Source organism: Oncorhynchus keta, chromosome 32, assembly GCF_023373465.1.
Source record: "Oncorhynchus keta strain PuntledgeMale-10-30-2019 chromosome 32, Oket_V2, whole genome shotgun sequence".
Lineage (NCBI taxonomy): Eukaryota > Metazoa > Chordata > Actinopteri > Salmoniformes > Salmonidae > Oncorhynchus > Oncorhynchus keta.
Window position 1 is genome coordinate 4,209,081 of NC_068452.1, and position 18,531 is coordinate 4,227,611.

General features: G+C 48.9%; 1 protein-coding gene across 5 annotated transcripts in view; it reads left to right on the forward strand.

Moving 5' to 3' along the window:
• LOC118364834 (trinucleotide repeat-containing gene 6C protein) overlaps nucleotides 1–18,531 on the forward strand; it is a 67,287-nt gene that overhangs the window by 25,765 nt on the left and 22,991 nt on the right. For 3 of the 5 annotated variants that reach the window (XM_035746578.2, XM_035746581.2, XM_035746580.2), the window contains 9 exons: nucleotides 8,394–11,105; nucleotides 12,813–13,022; nucleotides 13,521–13,798; nucleotides 14,093–14,150; nucleotides 14,248–14,393; nucleotides 14,691–14,834; nucleotides 15,818–15,958; nucleotides 16,147–16,266; nucleotides 17,007–17,090. In XM_035746578.2, coding sequence (XP_035602471.2) covers nucleotides 8,394–11,105; nucleotides 12,813–13,022; nucleotides 13,521–13,798; nucleotides 14,093–14,150; nucleotides 14,248–14,393; nucleotides 14,691–14,834; nucleotides 15,818–15,958; nucleotides 16,147–16,266; nucleotides 17,007–17,090 — 3,893 coding nt within the window. The remainder of the gene's footprint in view (nucleotides 1–8,393; nucleotides 11,106–12,812; nucleotides 13,023–13,520; nucleotides 13,799–14,092; nucleotides 14,151–14,247; nucleotides 14,394–14,690; nucleotides 14,835–15,817; nucleotides 15,959–16,146; nucleotides 16,267–17,006; nucleotides 17,091–18,531) is intronic. The other 2 variants (XM_035746579.2, XM_035746582.2) reach the window with 1 other exon arrangement.

An 18,531-nucleotide genomic window follows, 5' to 3' on the forward strand; every position in this document is an offset into this window, starting at 1 on the left:
AAAGTTGAACCTTTTTGGAAGGTGTGTGTCCTGTTACATCTGGTGTAAAAGTAACACAGCATTTCAGAAAACATCATACCAACAGTCAAATATGGTGGTGGTAGTGTGATGGTCTGTTGGCTGCTTTGCTGCTTCAGGACCTGGACGACTTGCTGTGATTGATGGAACCATGAATTCTGCTCTCTACCAAAAAATCCTGAAGGAGAATATTCCGGCCATCAGTTCGTGACCTCAAGCTGAAGCACACTTGGGTTCTGCAGCAGGACAATGATCCAAAACACACCACCAAGTTCAACTCCTGAATGGCTTAACAATAACAAAAAGGTTTTGGAGTGGCCTAGTCTGGACTTGAATTCGACTGAGATGCTGTGGCTCAAGAACCCTCCAATGTGGCTGAATGAAAACAATTCTGCAAAGAAGAGTGGGCCAAAATTCCTCCACAGCGATGTGAAAGACTCATTGCCAGTTATCGCAAACGCTTGATTGCAGTTGCCGAGGGTGGCACAAACAGTTATTAGGTTTAGGAGGCAATTACTTTGTCACATAGGACCATGAAGGTTCGGATAGCTTTTTTTACCTTAATAAATAAAATCATCACTTAACCCAAGTACACACAAATTGCAGTTATCTTTGTGTAATATTTACATTTGTTTGACCTGAAACATTTAAGTGTGACAAATGTGCAAAAAAAATCAGAAATCAGGAAGTGGGCAAATACCTTTTCACAGCACTATATGAATGACACTGATTCCACTAGTCAATGGAGTTGGCTAAAGCACATGCCGTTCGAAAGCCAGACCAGGCTAGAGAGAACGCCAGCCCCGCTCTCTCTTTCCCCCCTCCTCCAGCCCCTAGTGGCCTCATTAGCCCAGACTCTGCCAGGGAACCAAGAGGAAACTACCTCTCCGGTTTTAAACCCTCCTGTGCCCACTCTCACTCCTTTTCTCTCTCTTTGTCTCTCCATTTCTGGAAAACAAACCAGATTCTTTTGATCCCAGAGACCGGAACTCAGAAGTTCCTGAAAGGGGAAAGAGGGTCTATTTTGAGAACAAATGGGATTAAATGGTGCATTTATTGCTTGTGGTGCGTCACGGTGAGGTTTGGCTAGAGATAATGTGGTGAATTGGCAGTGTTGAATGAATGGGAGAATAATGGCATCCGGTTCGGTCCCATTCGTGTGGCTCCTGGCTGCATTTCACAGCTAGCTCCAAGGCTACGCTATTGCACAAGATGTTGATTACAGGCACTTAATCCTTTTTGGTGCACCGTGTCTTTCTTTTTCTTCATACGGCATGTCTCTCTGTGTCTCTCCCTTTGCCACTGTCAACCCCTCCCCCCTTCTCCCCGTCACCCTGGCTTTCATAGGGAGAGAAAGGCAGTGTCTAACCTTTGGCTGCCTGCTAGTAGCATCCTCATTATCAGCAGCAGCCTGATCTCCTGGTAGTTGTTTCCCCGGCAGGGCTACTGGCATCACTGTCGCCTCGTCTTCTTCTGAGTAGTAGACTAGTGCTCTATGATAGGAAGCTGAGCTGCTATATGAAGTGATTTTGTAGATGCGTGTGTGTGCGTGCTGTCACAGCACTGCATCTTTGGTACCAGGGAGCTGCATCAGAACCAAAGAACAGAAGCCGTATTGTTTTTATTTCTGTCGCCGCTATTCATTCCGCGAGCACCATCGTTACCCACTGCCCTCCTAATTGGGACCAGAATGGAAGCAGCGAGACATTACTGACGGCTGAACAGAGACGGAATAGAATTGTCCCCTTTTATTCCCTTGTTGCCTTAGCTTTGGTTTTGTCCCCCGTTTCTCTCGCACACGCACACCTTTTTCCCCGACGCAGGAAGATTTCTCACTAATCTATTGGAATGCCTACCAGAAATAAGGTTGTACAGAGTTGTAAGGAAAAGAGTGGGCAAGGTTGAGTAGACATACACATTACGCAGCCAGCCAGCCTCAATTTCTTGGCATCATGTCAAGGAAGCAGTTGCAATGCTTTGCAGCGAACAGTAGCAGACATATTGAATGGAGGATGGCGATGGCTGTAGCGCCTCACAGCATGGTGTTGCAGCAGCACCAACTCTCTTCAGGTATTTTTCCACTCTACCCCTGAACTCCTTCTTTACAGCTGCCATCAGCTCTTATCTCTTCTTTCTTTCTCTCTCTACTCTGGGGTTATTTTGTTTCGCTCGTGGAGTTGTAGTATCTGTGACAGAAGAAAAAAATAGGGCTGAACTGCACGCTTTTCTGTATAGTATATGATTGAATTAACATGCAACCTATTATGCCCCTTCAGAGAAAATGTGTGAGGGGGGGGGGCAAATAAATGAAAGGGAGAAAGCATAGGGCAGAGCGAGACTTTCTTGCTGCAGGCGGCAGCCTCTGAGCTCTTGGCTGAGTTTCAGGTCTGCCCGATAAAATGGCGTTCCTTGCTGCTCAGCGTGCTTGAAGACAGACGGAGAGGGGGAGCGACACTTGTGTGCGTTAGAACCGCTGGTGTTGTCGTTCTACTCTCCCCACACACATATATATATATATATATATATATATACTGCTCAAAAAAATAAAGGGAACACTTAAACAACACAATGTAACTCCAAGTCAATCACACTTCCGTGAAATCAAACTGTCCACTTAGGAAGCAACACTGATTGACAATACATTTCACATGCTGTTGTGCAAATGGAATAGACAACAGGTGGAAATTATAGGCAAATAGCAAGACACCCCCAATAAAGGAGTAGTTCTGCAGGTGGTGACCACAGACCACTTCTCAGTTCCTATGCTTCCTGGCTGATGTTTTGGTCACTTTTGAATGCTGGCAGTGCTTTCACTCTAGTGGTAGCATGAAACTGAGTCTACAACCCACACAAGTGGCTCAGGTAGTGCAGCTCATCCAGGATGGCACATCAATGCGAGCTGTGGCAGTCAGCGTAGTGTCCAGAGCATGGAGGCGCTACCAGGAGACAGGCCAGTACATCAGGAGACGTGGAGGAGGCAGTAGGAGGGCAACAACCCAGCAGCAGGACCGCTACCTCCGCCTTTGTGCAAGGAGGAGCAGGAGGAGCACTGCCAGAGCCCTGCAAAATGACCTCCAACAGGCCACAAATGTACATGTGTCTGCTCAAACGGTCAGAAACGGACTCCATGAGGGTGGTATGGAGGGCCTGACGTCCACAGGTGGGGGTTGTGCTTACAGCCCAACACTGTGCAGGACGTTTGGCATTTGCCAGAGAACACAAAGATTGGCAAATTCGCCACTGGCGCCCTGTGCTCTTCACAGATGAAAGCAGGTTCACACTGAGCACACGTGACAGAATCTGGAGATGCTGTGGAGAACATTCTGCTGCCTGCAACATCCTCCAGCATGACCGGTTTGGCGGTGGGTCAGTCATGGTTTGGGGTGGCATTTCTTTGGGGGGCCGCACAGCCCTCCATGTGCTCGCCAGAGGTAGCCTGACTGCCATTAGGTACTGAGGTGAAATCCTCAGACCCCTTGTGAGACCATATGCTGGTGCTGTTGGCCCTGGGTTCCTCCTAATGCAAGACAATGCTAGACCTCATGTGGCTAGAGTGTGTCAGCAGTTCCTGCAGGAGGAAGGCATTGATGCTATGGACTGGCCCGCCCATTCCCCAGACCTGAATCCAATTGAGCACATCTGGGACATCATGTCTCGCTCCATCTACAAACGCCACGTTGCACCACAGATTGTCCAGGAGTTGGCAGATGCTTTAGTCCAGGTCTGGGAGGAGATCACTCAAGAGACCATTCGCCACCTCATCAAGAGCATGTCCAGGCGTTGTAGGGAGGTCATACAGTCACGTGGAGGCCACACACACTACTGAGCCTCATTTTGACTTGTTTTAAGGACATTACATCAAAGTTGGATCAGCCTGTAGTGTGGTTTTCCACTTTATGGGTTGATAAATTTGATTTCCATTGATAATTTTTGTGATTTTTTTTTTTTTTTGTCAGCACATTCAACTATGTAAAGAACGTATTTAATAGGAATATTTAATTCATTCAGATCTAGGATGTTATTTTAGTGTTCCCTTTATTTTTTTGAGCAGTGTATATGTATGCATGTATACACACACCACACACACACACACACACACACACACACACACCTAGCAGCCTTGCAGGTACATGGATTGACATTGTGGGTGTCAGCGAAACAATGAGCTTTTGTATGTTAGGTTAGCGGTTAGCTATCTCTGCGATTTGACTGAAAAGGCAGGCAGGTGTACGGCACCAAAACAATGGCATTGAAACGGTGCCAAACCTACCAAAGCAAAATCCTGCCAGAGACACTGAATCTCTCTCACCCACACAGGGCTCTCTGTTGGAACGACTCCTAAAATATGCACGTCATGCAAAACCTCATTGGTTGTTGTGGGCGCTGGCCACTGACATTACATGTTGTGTACTGACTTTGATGTGTTTGTTCTCGAAGGCCATGAGGAAGAGGTTGTGGTTCAATTGTGGGTTTAAGATGTTACATACCGGGACTATTTAAATCAATGGAGAGTTATGATCGATGTGGTATGGATATATGTATTCCTAAGTGAACAAAGCCATAGAAAAGTTGTCCCAAATGGCACCCTATTCCCTTTTTATAGTGCACTACTTTTGAACAGAGCATGTAGGTTGCTTACATAAGGATCCATGGTGTGCTTACATAAGGATCACTCAGCCTAATGCACTCTTTTGTTATATGGCTGGTCTGTCACTGTGCTTTGTGGGATGTGTCTTGGACGTGCAGCTCAGCTTGACCCTAGATGCCCCAGATGTTATTTTCTATTTTTAGTTTTGAAGGAGGGAGGGGGGAACCTAACAGCCGGCGGTGCGAGGGGCGGAACCTAACAGCCGGCGGTGCGAGGGGCGGAACCTAACAGCCGGCGGTGCGAGGGGCGGAACCTAACAGCCGGCGGTGCGAGGGGCGGAACCTAACAGCCGGCGGTGCGAGGGGCGGAACCTAACAGCCGGCGGTGCGAGGGGCGGAACCTAACAGCCGGCGGTGCGAGGGGCGGAACCTAACAGCCGGCGGTGCGAGGGGCGGAACCTAACAGCCGGCGGTGCGAGGGGCGGAACCTAACAGCCGGCGGTGCGAGGGGCGGAACCTAACAGCCGGCGGTGCGAGGGGCGGAACCTAACAGCCGGCGGTGCGAGGGGCGGAACCTAACAGCCGGCGGTGCGAGGGGCGGAACCTAACAGCCGGCGGTGCGAGGGGCGGAACCTAACAGCCGGCGGTGCGAGGGGCGGAACCTAACAGCCGGCGGTGCGAGGGGCGGAACCTAACAGCCGGCGGTGCGAGGGGCGGAACCTAACAGCGAGGGGCGGAACCTAACAGCCGGCGGTGCGAGGGGCGGAACCTAACAGCCGGCGGTGCGAGGGGCGGAACCTAACAGCCGGCGGTGCGAGGGGCGGAACCTAACAGCCGGCGGTGCGAGGGGCGGAACCTAACAGCCGGCGGTGCGAGGGGCGGAACCTAACAGCCGGCGGTGCGAGGGGCGGAACCTAACAGCCGGCGGTGCGAGGGGCGGAACCTAACAGCCGGCGAACTTGTTTTTTTTTCTCAAATGTTATAGGAGAAACTTTTAATGGGAAATCTTTTTCAAGTTGAAGTTAGGATTTGAGATGGGAATTTTGTGGTACCTCTGGTTACACTTTCTAGGAAGTGTAGAGCTGATCGCAGACTCTCTCTGTGTGTGTGTGTGTGTGGCCTTTCTACACACACTGACGACCCTGTGTGATAAGGCAGTCTGAGAAGAGGAGATAAGTATGTTGAGGGGAAAATTGCATTTGGAGGGACTCGGAGGCGCGTTGCGCTGTATCTTAAACCTAACCACACATCTGTCAGTCAGTGTGTCTCTCAAACGGAAGCTAGTACCCCACCCACTATTTGACAGGATTGTTTTGACCCAAGCTTTATCTGTGATGGATAAACTCCAGGCAATCATGCAAATCACGGAACGGTCTGATAGAATCCCGTGGACTCCAATAGCGAGCTAATTGAGAAGGTAAGAATCTCCATTTGAAATGGGGTGATGACCAAATATGACCCACCCCACTGTTTCACACTAAGGAAAGCCGGAGGCTGTATGTTTTCTATATGTCTAAGACGACTTTGACATTGTAAATGCTTTTGTTTCATAGATAATATAGCTAGCAATGGGATACCATTTATTTTTGATAAAGCAATTGATGAGCTTATTGGATTTGTGAATTACAAAAATAAATAGATTATAAGAATACAGCCTTCAACAATGTGCAGTTTCATAACGTAAGCAAGGTTGAGGTCAATCTCATTTCTATTCAATCTGAATTCACTCGGATTGAAATGCAATTGGCCCCGACCCCGCGCTAAAGTCATGAAGACGAGTGGGAACAACCGTGTTCTTAGGTCCTCTCTGTAGATAAGACCAGTTTAGTGGTTGGCTTTGCATGGTGGTTGGTGGATCAATACCTCCTCTCTTCTCTCCAGCAGCATTAATAAGGCCATTGATTACCTGCCTATTAATAGTTGTTACCGGGACTTGTTTTTCTCATCGGCGTTAATGAGTGTTTGTCTGTAGGCTGAGGCGATGTTCCACAGTGTGGGCTAGACTTATCTTGTTTTTCTCCTGCTTTTAGTATGAGGAAATATATTAAAATAAGCATTTGAAAGATACAATTGAAGAAAGCAGAGTAATGTCTGTACTCTGCAGTAGAGGTCGACCGATTTATTGGATGACCAAAAAGCCGATACCGACTAATCGGCCGTTTAACTAGGCAAGTCAATGACGGCCTAGGAACAGTGGGTTAACTGCCTGTTCAGGGGCAGAACGACAGCTCGGGGATTTGAACAACTCTGATTTACAACAATACTGAATGAACACTTATTTTAACTTAATATAATACATCAATAAAATCAATTTAGCTTCAAATAAGTAATGAAACCTGTTCAATTTGGTTTACATAATGCAAAAACAAAGTGTTGAGGAAGAAAGTAAAAGTGCAATATGTGCCATGTAAGAAAGCTAATGTTGAAGTTCCTTGCTCAGAACATGAGAACATATGAAAGCTGGTGGTTCCTTTTAACACGAGTCTTCAATATTCCCAGGTAAGAAGTTTTATGTTGTACTTATTATAGGAATTATAGGACTATTTCCCTTTGACTATTGTATGTTCTTATAGGCACTTTAGTATCGCAAGTGTAACAATATAGCTTCCGTCCCTCTCCTGCTTGACGCACAACGAAGAGCTGCTGGCAAAACGCACGAAAGTGCTGTTTGAAAGAATGTTTACGCGCCTGCTTCTGCCGCCAACCACCGCTCAGTCAGATACTTGTATGCGTGTATGCTCAGTCAGATTATGCAACGCAGGACACGCTAGATAATATCTAGTAATATCATCAACCATGTGTAGTTAACTAGTGATTATGATTGTTTTCATATTATTATGAAGTTTAATGCTAGCTAGCAACTTCACTTGGCTTACTGCATTTGCGTAACAGGCAGTCTCCTTGTGGGGTGCAACAAGAGAGAGGCAGGTCGTATAGCGTTGGACTAGTTAACTGTAAGATTGCAAGATTGGATCCCCCGAGCTGACAAAGTGAAAATGTGTCGTTTACCCACCATTCCTAGGCCGTCATTGAAACTAAGAATGTGTTCTTAACTGACTTGCCTAGTTAAATAAAGATTACATAAAGGTGTAAAAAAAGAAAAATGGCCAAATCGGTGCCCAAAAATACAGATTTACGATTGTTATGAAAACTTGAAATCGACCCTAATTAATCGGTCGACCTCTACTCTGCAGTCTCCACAGTGTCAGTGTCGCTGGGTCTAGTGCTTTTTGGGGACCTGCTGGAGCGTAGGGAGTGATGGAGGAGGGAGCTATCTTGGTTTCATTCCAATAAGTGAGCAGCTTTCCACTTGGGCTTCCTTTCACAGCCACAGCTAGGGGAGACTGATGGGCCTCTCAGTTCAGGAGGAGACTGTGAGAGCAGGTGGGAGGAAAGGGAGAGGGTTCCATTTCACCCACTCACATAGAGGGAGAGTAGGACGGAAGGAGGGTTAGGGGGAGTGAGTAGGAGAGGGAGGACTCCTATCGCTCACCCAGCCACTCCACATCTGACTGTCCCAAAGCAGGAATATATGGATTTGCCATAGCTAATAGGATATGGGGCACGGTCTGCTGTACATTCTGATTAAGGCAGACATCTGACTGGAGAACAGACCAGGAGAGCGTGACCGTCGCTCTCCTCTGACTGCTGCCATGTCGGATGGTAACAGTTTAACCAACCAAGGGGAGACAGTACAATGACTTCTTCTAGGAGCTGAGGGAGTTTATTACATGGTATTCTCTCACTCCCACATATAATATTTATATCTTTCTCTTTTTCTCCTCCAGACCTGCCCTTTCAGAGTGGTCCTGGTGCCCAGTATGAGAATCCCCACTGGGGAGCCTTACCACCAGCCACTGACCGCAGCAGCAGCACCACCAGTAGTAGCTGGGATCAAGTGATCATCGACGGGAGCGACACCGAGGCCTGGCCCTCCATCAGTCGCAGCAGCGACAGCCTACCAGCGAATCCTTCAGAATGTGCCACAGCTGCTGACTGTACGAACCCAGAGACCAGCAGCAACATGAGCATAGCCGCGGGGGCTACTAGCCAGCAGGCCCACTACCCCTCTCTCAAAGCTAACGTCACTAACATGATGCAGCCTGGCGGTGGCCAGGGAATTGGAGCCATCGGCAGCAGGGGCTGGGGCACCGGATCAGGCCCCATCACCATGGGCCCCACTGAGGGAGCAAAACCCGACGGTCTAGGACCCAACATGGGTCGGGGTGGAGGAGCATCCGGCTGGAACTCCCAGCCCAGTTTTAGCCTGAACCTGAACCCCAACGCCAACCCCTCGGCCTGGCCCGTGCTGGGGCAAGAGGGGGCTGGAGGTGGCCCCAACCCCGCCTCACTACCTCCCAACGGCAGCCTGGGCAACGGTAGCCTGGTAGGGGACGAGAACAGCAGCAGCAGCACCTGGGGAGGCATGATGAGCCCTGACGCCCCGTCCTCCAATAAGAATGTATCTTTCAGCAGCATGGAACATCCCAACCTTAACACTGACGGACAAAACAGCCACCACACTAAGCAGCCACTCAGCCCCATCCACGGCCTGCCCGGCTGGGGAGGCCAGTCTCCTACAGAGTCCTCCCAGCTCAACGGAGACGCAGGGAGCTCCGTCTGGGGCAACGGAGACACCAAGACTTCCGCTGACTCCAAAAACTCAGGCTGGGACTCGGCACCCTCCGGAGGCATGTCCGGCTGGGGCCACTCTGGCAGCGGAGGAGGCGGGAGTGGCGGTGAAGGAGGCTGGGGAGGAGACTGGGGGAAGCCCTCCAGCGGTGGAGGCGAGGCCAAAGGAGGCTGGGATTCCTCAGATGGCCCGGCCCAGGACCAGCAGGTAAGCTCCTGGGGCCAGCCAACCCCGGCCCCGACTAGTGAGGGTAGCGGAAGCGGCGGCAGCGAGGGGCGCTCCCACCGCAGGGACAGGACCGGCAGTGAGGACGGAGGCCCCCCTCCCCTGCCTCGGCAGGACCTGGACCCCCGGGTGCTCTGCAACACAGGCTGGGGCCAGACGCCCGTCCGCCAGCACACCTCCTGGGAGATGGAGGAGCAGCGTGCCGCCAACGAGAGGAAGACCAGCGAGATGAGGGGTGGTGCTGGAGGGGACACTTGGAAGGGCTCCAGCAGCCTCTCTTCCGGATCCCCACCGGACCCCCGGAACGGGGGAGCCAACCCCAACCTGGGACCATCTCAGAGGCCAGGCTCAGGGGGCTCCGGAGGCAAGAGCGAGGGCCCCTCAGGCTGGGGAGGCCCTCCACCCTCAGGCTGGGGGGAGCAGCCTGTCAACAAGGCCCCCAACGGTTCCGTCAGTGGTTGGGGGGAGCCCATGGCCCAAGGCCACAACACCACAAACAATGGCCCCAAGAGTGGAGTTCAATCCTGGGGCGTCCCTGAGGGGAAGTCCTCCCCTACCTGGGACGAAGGGCCAACCAAGACCCAGCAGAACCAGTCCCAGAGCTGGGGGGAGGGTCCCAAGTCCTCCCACGGCTGGGGCTCTGGCCACGGAAGTGGCAGCCGTGGCTCCAATGGCTCCAACGGCTCCAATGGAGGAGAGTGGAGAGAACCGGCCGAGGTGAAGAAGAATGGATCCTCCAGCCACATGTGGGAAGGAGAAGGAGGAAATGGACGAGGAGGAGGGTGGAAGGACAGCCCCAGAGGAGGTGGAGGAGGAAATGGGGGCAGCTGGGCGTCGAAGCCTGCCCCTGCTGTTGGAGGTGGTGGTTGGGTGGAGACCCAGCATCCCAACGGCCCAGCACCAGGATGGGGCTCCAAGCCCCAGGAAAGCCCCAACGGCCCGGCACCAGGATGGGGCTCCAAGCCCCAGGAAAGCCCCAACGGCCCGCCACAAGGATGGGGCTCCAAGCCCCAGGAAAGCCCCAACTGCCCAGCACAAGGATGGGGCTCCAAGCCCCAGGAAAGCACCAACGGCCCAGCACCAGGATGGGGCTCCAAGCCCCAGGAAAGCCCCAACGGAAATAGTGGAGGTGTTGGAACAGGAGGCGGCAGCATGGGGTCCTGGGGCGGCCCTGCATCTGTAAGGCAGAGTTCCAACCCCGGCTGGGGCCCGGGGAGCTCCGGAGCCAAACCCGACCCAGCGATGGAGCCCACTGGCTGGGAGGAACCCTCTCCTCCCTCCATCCGCCGCAAGATGGAGATCGATGACGGCACGTCCACCTGGGGAGACCCCAGCGCCTACAACAAGACCGTGAATATGTGGGACCGCAACAACCCCACTGGAGGTAACGGTAACCAAGGCAACACCCCCACTCAGCCGCCGACCATTAAGAACAACGGAAGCATGGCCGTCAACAACAGCCACAACCACTCCTCCGTCCCCCCTAGCAACAACAATCACCACCACATGAACCACCACCACCCGCACCACGGACCGCCCCCGCCACACAGCCAGCACCACGGCAACAACAATGGATCCCCCAACACCGCCGCCCCGCACCAGGGCAGTGGACCCCAGGGCAGACCACCTATGGCCAACCCAGGTAAGAAACCGACCCCATTCACTTTTCTGAAATGTCTGTAAAACAGGTTATTCTGCACCGCTGTAATGTATTGTGGTATTAGCCCTGTGATTCACCTATACTGGAAAGACTACAAGTGAGAGACTTGTGTCTGAGGAAATATCCAACGTTCAAGTATATATTTTGTCATTGAATATTGGTGCATTTCATCGTTTTTTTTAAAAACAACAAATTGAGCGACATGGTTCAATTGTTTAAATTCCATTTTGTTTGGGGTTTTCTGTGAGCTCAATGTGCACATTGCACAGTTTCTTTAGATATGAAACGGATGACACCCGAACTGTGCGACGTGTTAGGGAGTTTGGTGATTACCTACAATGACCATAATCCATTATGTGCCTACTTGTCCTGTCTGTTTCTTTTACACCTGCTATATAAGAGACCGAAGAATGTGTGATCAAGAGAGAGTTGCATAGCAAGGTCTCTCTACCTGAAAATGTGTGATCGAAGTGATAGCTGCTATTCAGAAGTCATTATAGTACACCTTTATTTACTTTGAAGAACTACTAAAATAGTGGGTTTGTCAGACAGTATAGACAGCAGCTCTATAGAGATGAGATCATCACTTGGAATGAAATAATTGTCATCAAATAAAACTAATTTAATTAACACAAGTGAAATATTTGAGTAAAGTCATGTGAATGAAGGTTCATAAGCAGTTAATGGGCAGTCACTACCATCATGGGACTTTTATTAATTGTTTTATTCTATGTTGCAGCATTCAACCCACATAATGCATAGTGCATTTATTAAATTATTGGAATTGAAAATGTGTAGAATCCGAACCGACCTTAAAAAGCACTAATCGCTCAGCATTGTAGAACATGCACAGTGCCATGGCTTTTCAAGGCCATGGACAAACGCTTCAGTGAAAGACAAACGCTTCAGTGAAAGCTGACTGGCACTGTTCTCGCTGAAAGGTTATGGATGAGAGTGAGACCAGTGCCCCCTGCTGTTTATCTCTGTGTACAACCCGAGTAACCAGAGACTGATCAGCCAGGCTTGGCACACACTGCTCTGGTCTGCCTGCTCACAGTGCTCCTCCGTGGACTCAGCCAGCTCAGACAAGAGGGTCTGGGAGCTGGGCCAGGAGTTAAACAGTCACGGCCGTCCTCCTCCTCCTCTGCCTCCTCTCGCCCTCTCTCTTGGCCGGACTCTTCTGTCGTAGGCTGAAAGCACTCTGACTATATATAGCAGCATCATGGCACCGCATCAACCTATGCTTACGTCCAAAATGGCACCCTATTCCATATAGTGCACTACTTTTGGCCAGAGCCCAAAGGGCCTTGGTCAAAAGTAATGCACTATATAGGGAATAGGGTGCCATTTGGTACACAGCCATACTGCCCCTGATTTAACATGTAACAACTTGGCTCACTGTTTTACAAGGAGGAAAAGCCTGAGGATTGAGAGTAGAACGGGGTGTAGTGCAAGTGAATGAATGGAAGCTAGCACACACTGTTCCTCAGTAGTTTTATGGTTCCATTTTCATCAGTAATGGAACCAGTTGGCTGGCAGTAAAACTAGACTGCCAGACTGCAACTGCTAACAATATGTCTGTTGATCACTGTTTGCTGGTCTTGTAAGTGAATATACTTGCAATAAAGTGACGCAAACATCACTTTAAAGCATACATTTCTAAATATGTCCTTCCCTCTCTTCTCCCAGGCTGGGGGGAGCTGCCCAGTGTCCAGCAGCCCAAGCCAGAAATGGCATGGGGGGAACCCGCTGGCCCCTCTCCTGCAGTGGACAACGGCACCTCTGCCTGGGGCAAACCCCCCGGTGTTCCTGGAGGCTGGGGCGATGGGGGGCACGAGCCCAATGGACCCTACAGGAGGGGCAACAACGGACCCTCTGGACCTGCACCCTGCAAGCCAGGTTAGGCCCACACGCCATGGTGTACAAACATGGTCAACACTCACTCATCAGTAAATAAAAAATACTCTATTGTGTTTGTAAGCACCTGAAAGCTTCTGTTAAAGATTTGCTTTTCTAGATGTCTTGAAGAACACGGTGTCACTGCTATTTCTGCTATTGCATGAAATTTTATACTAGAAGGCAGACAAGAAAAGGAGGGACTTGTGTGACAATACTGGCACCAAGTGGTTGCATTCCAATTGCATGCAAAGGGGTTGTCCTTGATCTTTGCAAGCATTCAAAAGTCAAATCAAAGTGTATTAGTCACATGGTACAGTGAAATGCTTGCTTGTCTATGTGCTAAGGTTAGACTCGACTGCAGTATACTGGTACAGCAGAAACACAGATACTAAGGTTAGCTTGATACTACTGTTTGGGCACTACAGTCAGATTTCAATGAACCAGCTATATTACAACAAGGCACTTACTAAATCACTTTTACTTGGTATTCATATCCAGGACATTTACCCTGCACTGCTCCTCTTCCAGCCCCCAAATCTATGCAAGACGGCTGGGGAGGCGGGAGGGAGGAGGAGATGGGCATGTCTTCTGGCCAATGGGATGCTGACGCCGGAGACATGTGGAACAGCCCCGCCTCCCAGGAGAGCAGCACCTCCTGTAACTCGTGGGGCCAGCCGCCCAAGAAGGGCCCGCCCAAGGGCAAGATGGGCAACCAGCCAGACGAAGCCTGGATCATGAACCGTCTCATCAAGCAGCTCACGGACATGGGCTTCCCGGTATGAATGTGATTAGTTTTGAAATGTCAGAATTAGACCTGGGTTCAAATACTATTTGATATATTTCAACTACTTTTGCTCCAGCCTCCTGGAGTGCCGGGGGGGGTGGTGTGTAAGGTTTTGGGATAATTATTTTGTCCTTTAAACCAGGCAATTTCAGTCAAGCACAGATATGAAGTATTTGAAATGATTTCAAATTGTTTCAGAATCCCCACATTTAAATGCATGTAGTCAGTGTATTGTGTAGTTGAAGTTGTCACTGACTTGGTGTCTCGTGTTGCCATTGTGTTACAGAGGGATCCTGCCGAGGAGGCTCTGAAGAGCAACGACATGAACCTGGACCAGGCCATGAGTAGGTTTTCCCTGTGTGTGTGTGTGGGTGCACATCTACGTGTTTCTGCTTGTTGCTGTGTATGCGCATTCCATATTTATCTGACCTCTCTCCCAAGGCGCTTTGTTGGAGAAGAAGACTGAACTGGACAAGCGGGGCATGGGCATGTCTGACTACAACAACGGGATGAACAAGCCGTTGGGTTGCCGTCCCCAGGCCCTCTCCAAAGACCCCTCCTCGGACCGCAGCCCATTCCTAGACAAGGTACTATATGAATGCCACTAGCATTGTATCCAGGAATCAACAGCCGTCATGTCCAATAGAAAGACAGCTAGTGAAAGACATGTCCATTGACGAAGGATTAAACCACAAACGCACGTGCCTATGAATGGTGAAAATACAGGGGTCTTGTTTCAGTCCCACCTTTTCTTATTACTGCGATTGGGATTACGAGAAGTTGACAGTGTCCTTTGTAAAGCGGTGCCATACACAAACAAAAGTGATTGATTTAACTGAAATGATTTACTGACTGATCTTGTCTCCCCTCCTCCCTGGCTCCAGGACGGTGGTCTGTCAGACGACGCCCCCTCCTCACCGTTTCTGCCTTCTCCCGTTAGCCTGAAGCTCCCCCTGATTAACAACCTTCAGCCTGGGCTGGCCCTGGGCTCCCCGGGGCTCAACATGCAGAACTTGAACAACAGACAGGTAAGGGGGGGGGGGGATGCATGCGCTGTACCTCAGTCTCTTAATGAGGTAGCCCTTCCTGCGATTAGAGTCAACCTCTGCCCTATTATGGCTAACGGTTAAAACGTTGGTTCAGGTCCTGTCTGTGACACACACACACACACACACACACACACACACACACACACACACAAATAGATGTATACATAACCACAAACACATTGAGTGTAGATAAGTATACAGTAGCACATACACAACCACACACACGTGCTTACATTACAATCTCTCACACACACACACTTCATGAACCCATTGCCAGGAGCTGGAGAATAGAGGGGCCTCGATATGCGACACTAAATGGAAAACACTTTGAACGTAGTTGAGAATTCCATTCAGCTCTCCACCATTCTCTCAAGGGTCGTTACGTCCGTAACCTTGCCTGCGGAGCCCATTGAAATGGCATAGTTTTTGGATCATCAACTTTACAGAAAGGAGCTGCCGTAGAAATACGAGTCCTTTATAGAACATAAGAGTCCTTGAAAGCCCAACAAAGCACTGTAACTCTGTCATAACAGTATTGAATTGAGCAACTTCTTGTCTGACACTGAACATAATTCTCTTTACTACATAAGTCCCATTTTCCTTTATTGGCATAGTGCAAAAAAATGCCCCCAGCAATATCATTTAAACGCAATCACCATTTAATCCAACTGAATGCATTCCAAATGTGCCAGTTTCTCCAGTATTGGTCAGTGGTTCAATGCGGTAGACCTTAGGTTTTCAACTATTTTCTTTCAAATGGACCCTGGATGATTTGGGAAGTGGTGGAGAAATAGCTTGTCTTTATTTGTGGTTTCTCTGAGACTGTGTGAGCCAGAGTTGTGTATTGTGAGGGACATCCTATTCATCGACTGTCTGGAGAGAATGAGTGGATTGAGTGATTGCCATGTCAACTCTTATTGACATTTAGTAATTTCCTCTCTCGTGTTTGTGTGTGTGTCTAGATGCAGAGTGGAATGTTGGGCAGTAGTGGAGCAGCACTATCCCGGGCCATGCAGCAGCCGCCTCCTCAGCCGTCAGTGCCGCCTCTCGGCTCCTCCCAGCCTAATCTACGGGCTCAAGTGCCTCAGTTTCTCACCCCTCAGGTACACACACACACACACACACACACACACACACACACTATGCCTCAGCCAAGTTTCTCTCCGTTCACACACACCACGTTTTCTGTTCCCCAGCCCCAGGCTCTCTCCATGACTGCTTTACTCTATTGTTTTAAGATATTTTGAGATGTTCTGAACAACTCTCATCTGTCTCCTTGTCCTCCCTCCAGGTTCAAGCACAGCTCTTGCAGTTTGCCGCAAAAAACATTGGTCTGAACCCTGCACTTTTAACCTCACCAATAAACCCTCAACAAATGACCCTGTTGTACCAACTTCAGCAACTGCAAATGGTGAGTACAAGCCAAAGGCCCCTGTCTGCCGTAGAAACATGGTTCGTTCTAACTGAACCAGACCGGATGGGCCTGTCTGCATTAGAAACAGGGTTCGTTCTAACTGAACCAGACCGGATGAACCTGTCTGCATTAGAAACAGGGTTCATACTCCCAGAACCAGGCAGGATGAGCCTGTTTGCATTAGAAACTGGGTTCGTACTCCCAGAACCAGGCAGGATGGGCCTGTCTGCATTAGAAACAGGGTTCGTACTCACCGAACCAGACAGGATTGGCCTGTCTGCATTAGAAACAGGGTTCGTACTCACCGAACCAGGCAGGATGGGCCTGTCTGCATTAGAAACAGGGTTCGTACTCACCGAACCAGACAGGATTGGCCTGTCTGCATTAGAAACAGGGTTCGTACTCACCGAACCAGACAGGATTGGCCTGTCTGCATTAGAAACAGGGTTCGTTTTCACCGAACCAGACAGGATTGGCCTGTCTGCATTAGAAACAGGGTTCGTACTCACCGAACCAGACAGGATGGGCCTGTCTGCATTAGAAACAGGGTTCGTACTCACCGAACCAGGCAGGATGGGCTATTCTTATTGTATTGTTTTTGGACACCCTCAGGGGTACCCCAGAGTCTTTTGGATAAGGTGATGACCCTTTCTCTCTTTCTCTTCGTCTCTCTCTGCCTTTCGCTCTCTTGCATTGACTCTTTCCGTCTTTCTTTCTCTCTTTCTCTCTGTTTCTAGGCGTACCAGCGTTTACAAATCCAGCAGCAGATGATGCAAGCTCAGCGCAACGTCTCGGGCCCCATCAGACAACAAGAGCAGCAAGTAAGAGGCCCCTGTTTCAACCCCTATACATTCTCATCACTGTGTGACCCTCTGGGTCATTCCATTTGATTACAATCACTTTTTGATTTTGAACTAAACTTTCCATACATATTTGCCCATGGTACAAGTTGTCAGAAAGTGAGAAGATGGATGTGCTCAAAGTTGACCCATTTTGCATACCCTACCTACTTCCATCCATGTCTTCATCACTGGAAAAGATAAACTGTTGAGCGTGATATCATTTAAAAGCTTACAAACTATTTCATTATTTCAAGAGAAAATGTCAAGTATAAAAAAATTACATCCTCTAATGTTTATCTAAAACCTCATAACCTCGATTGATTATATATTTTTAAAAAAATTAGTGTTTTTGTTTTTGCATTTCGGGCATATGTTGTAGCTTAGACACGATATGACGTCATCTGAGTTTTTTTTTTTTTTTGTGCTCGCAATCGATTGAGACGGCATGCTCTTGAAATCGAGGTGTGTCTTTTCAATCCTAGAAACAGAATGGACATATAACCCTTCAAACCGGTGCAATTTAGCTGGTATATCATTGACATTTGAGTTGAAATGTTTACTTCCAATTGCTCTGACAAAGATGGCTGCTGGTCCACCCACCATTGAATGTCAACATAAAACAAATAATAGAACAGCCATTTATCTGTTTCCTATGGAAGACTTAAAGTATAATGTAAAACAACTGATATATCCCATTCAAGTCAACATTCTGATGTGTGGACCTGCTACCATTTTGAAAGTTGACATTTTAAAATGTATTCCCATTTCAGAACATCCACCCTGTGTTGAAGAGCCTGGTAGTCTCAACCAATGGCAGGCACAACTCAAACACCAAAGATAATATCAAAATCGGGTCTAAGCTACAACATCTGCAAAAATAATCAGCGTGCACAGTTTTTGATCATTGACAAAGTTAGAAATGACGATTTAAAGAATCTATAATACTGTAGATATGTGCTATATATTGTATTGTTTACGATTAGTGTTGAACTCGACCGGATATGCTGACTTAAAGTTGCGTGTGAGTCAGGGGAAATGTGTTTGTCAAAAGCACCTCCAGTTGCTCAAACTTGCTATTTCTCTAGAATGTATGGAGAAGTGGTTACAGAAGTTGGTTGCTTGTGTGGTTGGATCCTTTTCTTCTTCTTTTTTTCTTGCAAATTGAGAACTTCTGTAAAATAATCTGAAGACACTAAATTGGGGCCATGGCAGTCAATTGCAAAACATTCTGACAGTATTTCTGTTTTGTATTCTCAACTCACCATCACATACTTTTAATGTGGGGCTATGAGTCAATTACAAGTGAGTCTGACATAAGATAAATTATGTCACCACCACTAATGAGGTGTGCTTGATGCATGTCGCGTCTGCGCTTCTCAAAGTCGAGGGGTGTGGTCAGCAGTGCGCACCTCATCTGTCC